The sequence below is a fragment of the Microcaecilia unicolor genome, chromosome 14 (assembly GCF_901765095.1).
Source record: "Microcaecilia unicolor chromosome 14, aMicUni1.1, whole genome shotgun sequence".
Classification (NCBI taxonomy): Eukaryota; Metazoa; Chordata; class Amphibia; order Gymnophiona; family Siphonopidae; genus Microcaecilia; species Microcaecilia unicolor.
The window spans coordinates 44,202,280-44,204,821 of record NC_044044.1 but is presented as its reverse complement, the minus strand read 5'-3'; the positions used below and the strand labels follow the sequence as shown (position 1 = coordinate 44,204,821).

General features: G+C 46.7%; 1 protein-coding gene across 1 annotated transcript; it reads right to left on the bottom strand.

The window, feature by feature from the left end:
- Nucleotides 1-806: 806 nt before the first annotated feature.
- On the bottom strand, nt 807-2,036 carry LOC115458406 (alpha-2-macroglobulin-like protein 1). Its single transcript, XM_030188350.1, has 2 exons — nt 1,615-2,036; nt 807-1,075 (listed from the first exon to the last, which is right to left on the bottom strand). The coding sequence occupies exons 1-2, from the start codon at nt 1,846-1,848 to the stop codon at nt 971-973; spliced, it is 339 nt and encodes a 112-aa protein (XP_030044210.1). The 5' UTR covers nt 1,849-2,036; the 3' UTR covers nt 807-970.
- Between the last annotated feature and the right edge of the window lie 506 nt (nt 2,037-2,542).

Sequence of the window (2,542 nt, the reverse complement as noted above, 5' to 3'; positions counted from 1 at the left end):
CATATCAACCCTCTCCTGAAATCACTTCACTGGCTCCCTATCCGTTTCCGTATACAGTTCAAGCTCCTCTTATTAACCTATAAGTGCATTCACTCTGCTGCCCCTCACTACCTCTCCACCCTCATCTCTCCCTACACTCCTTCCCAGGAACTCCGTTCGCTAGGCAAATCTCTCCTAATTGCACCCTTCTCCTCCATCGCTAACTCCAGACTCCGTTCCTTTTATCTCGCCGCACCTTATGCCTGGAATAGACTTCCTGAGCCATTACGTTCAAGCTCCATCCCTGGCCGCCTTCAAATCCGGGCTAAAGGCCTACCTGTTTGATGCTGCTTTTAATTCCTAACCTTATCTTGTCTTCCTCTCTTCAATAGTCCCTTTTTCCCCGTGTGTCCTATCTGCCTGTCCTTCCCTTATCCCTTATTTGCCCTGTCTGTCTATCCTGATTTAGATTGTAAGCTATTTTGAGCAGGGACTGTCTTTTCTTCATGTTCAATTGTGAAGCGCTGCGTACGACTGGTAGCGCTACAGAAATGATTTGTAGTAGTAGTAAACTCTCTCCATCATCCACTGTCACTCGCTGTCTCTACATCTGGGAGGGTTACACTGTAACGGCATTTCTACAATTGGGGCGCCTGGATGCCCAGAGTCCATTGTATCTGTGCACTTATCTAGCCATATGCCTGTCGTACAGGAGCCACGTAAATTCAGCGGGGTGCCCGTAAATTTCATGCATACAAACCCCTTGCATTTACACGCTATGTAAGTAACGCACACCAATACACAATACCCCTAGGAGCCCACACTGGTGCCCTCGCACGATAAATGCTAGTATTCTATACATTTACACGTACAAGGGGCGGGTATATGCGGGTGCCTAGTTCATGGACTTGCTCTTTCAGTGTGACGCCAGAGCTCCCTCTAGCGGAAGGGCACATACTCACAGTCTGGTTGGAGAGCTCGCTCTCAGGTTTCAGAAGCAGCACGCTCTGATCCACAGCGACCCTGGGGCTGCACTCAGCTGCAGGCCAGTTCTCGATCCCGGCAGGTCTTCCTTCACTGAGAACTCGATGGTCACCTGAAAGGCACAGGAGGTAAGCAGATGACAGGGAGCCACAGATCCGCAGCAAGCTGGGACGCCTGTTTTTTTTTTTTTTTGGGGGGGGGGGGGGGAGCAAACATCCCACAGGATTTTCTGGAAAGGTTTGGCTGTTGCACCAGTTTTAATGTGGAAACTAGACCCCCACCCCCATCCCCCAGGACAAGATGCAGCTACTTTTAACACCGCACAGATAAAGGGGAAGGGAAAGGGAAATGGGACTTGATATACCACCTTTCTGTGGTATTTTGCAACTACATTCAAAGCAGTTTACATATTATATACAGGTACTTATTTGTACCTGGGGCAATAGAGGGTTAAGTGACTTGCCCACAGTCACAAGGAGCTGCAGTGGGAATAGAACCCACTTCCCCAGGATCAAAGTCCGCTGCACTAACCATTAAGCTACTCCTCCACTCCTAAAGGCTAACTTGCGAGCTTTTTGCGCTTTGTCCAAATTTGTATCCAAACTGGGAATGGACCAATGATCCTGTAGTGCATCAGTCTCCAGTTCTCACCTGGTTTTTGAAGCACATTGACACCTGAAACTCAGCCCTATCAGCGGTGACCCCACCTTGGGGAACTATTGTATACACCAGGAGACTAGCGACTGGAGCCAGGTCAGAGGTGAAGGTCATGGAGATGGTGAACGAGCTCGTAAGTGCTGAAAGAGGGTAAAGAACAGGAGGAGGCATGACAATGTATCGCCGGCCCCAAGGACAGTATTCAACCTGCTTTCCCTCAACCCCCATTTTCTGGCTCTCTGTCCCACTTCTCCATAATCTTTCTAATGTTTTCCGTGTCTTTTTCTTACATCTTCTCTACTGTTTCTCCACCCCTTTAAACCGTCATTGACTTCTCTTCCACCATGTTCTGACTTTGTTTTTTCATATCCAATAAAACACATTAGCCCCAAACTTCAACCTTATAAATCTTCCTTGGCACCAGGATCTATCATATTCAACCTTATTCACAAGCTCTCCTCCATTCAACATAAGAAGCCCCAATTTTCGGAAGCTTATCCACCACCCCACTCTTTAGAGCTGTCATCTTGCTGAAAATATCAATATTCCAAAGCTTTATAGGGAAGACGGACAAAGTCAACGAGGCTGGATTCATCCCAAACCTGGTGATCTTGCACCTTACAAGAAGTCTGTTCAGTGCCTTATCCACCTTGATAACTGCTTAGTGTTTGTTTTAAATGATTTGCAGTATATCAAAGTAAATATGAATTATGAACTTTAAGTGGATCTCGTTCGTAAAGTAAAATGTTGCTTCCAGAATATTTTTAAAGTAGAACATTCCCGCAAAATATGTAGCATCATGCCTTCCCGTCCACACCCTCTCCTGCAACTCTTTGGAACTGATTGATCCATTTTACGCAACATTGTTGAAAAAGCACTTCCTCTAGGCTGCTCCCTCAGTCTTCTGGCATTAGAGAGGTGA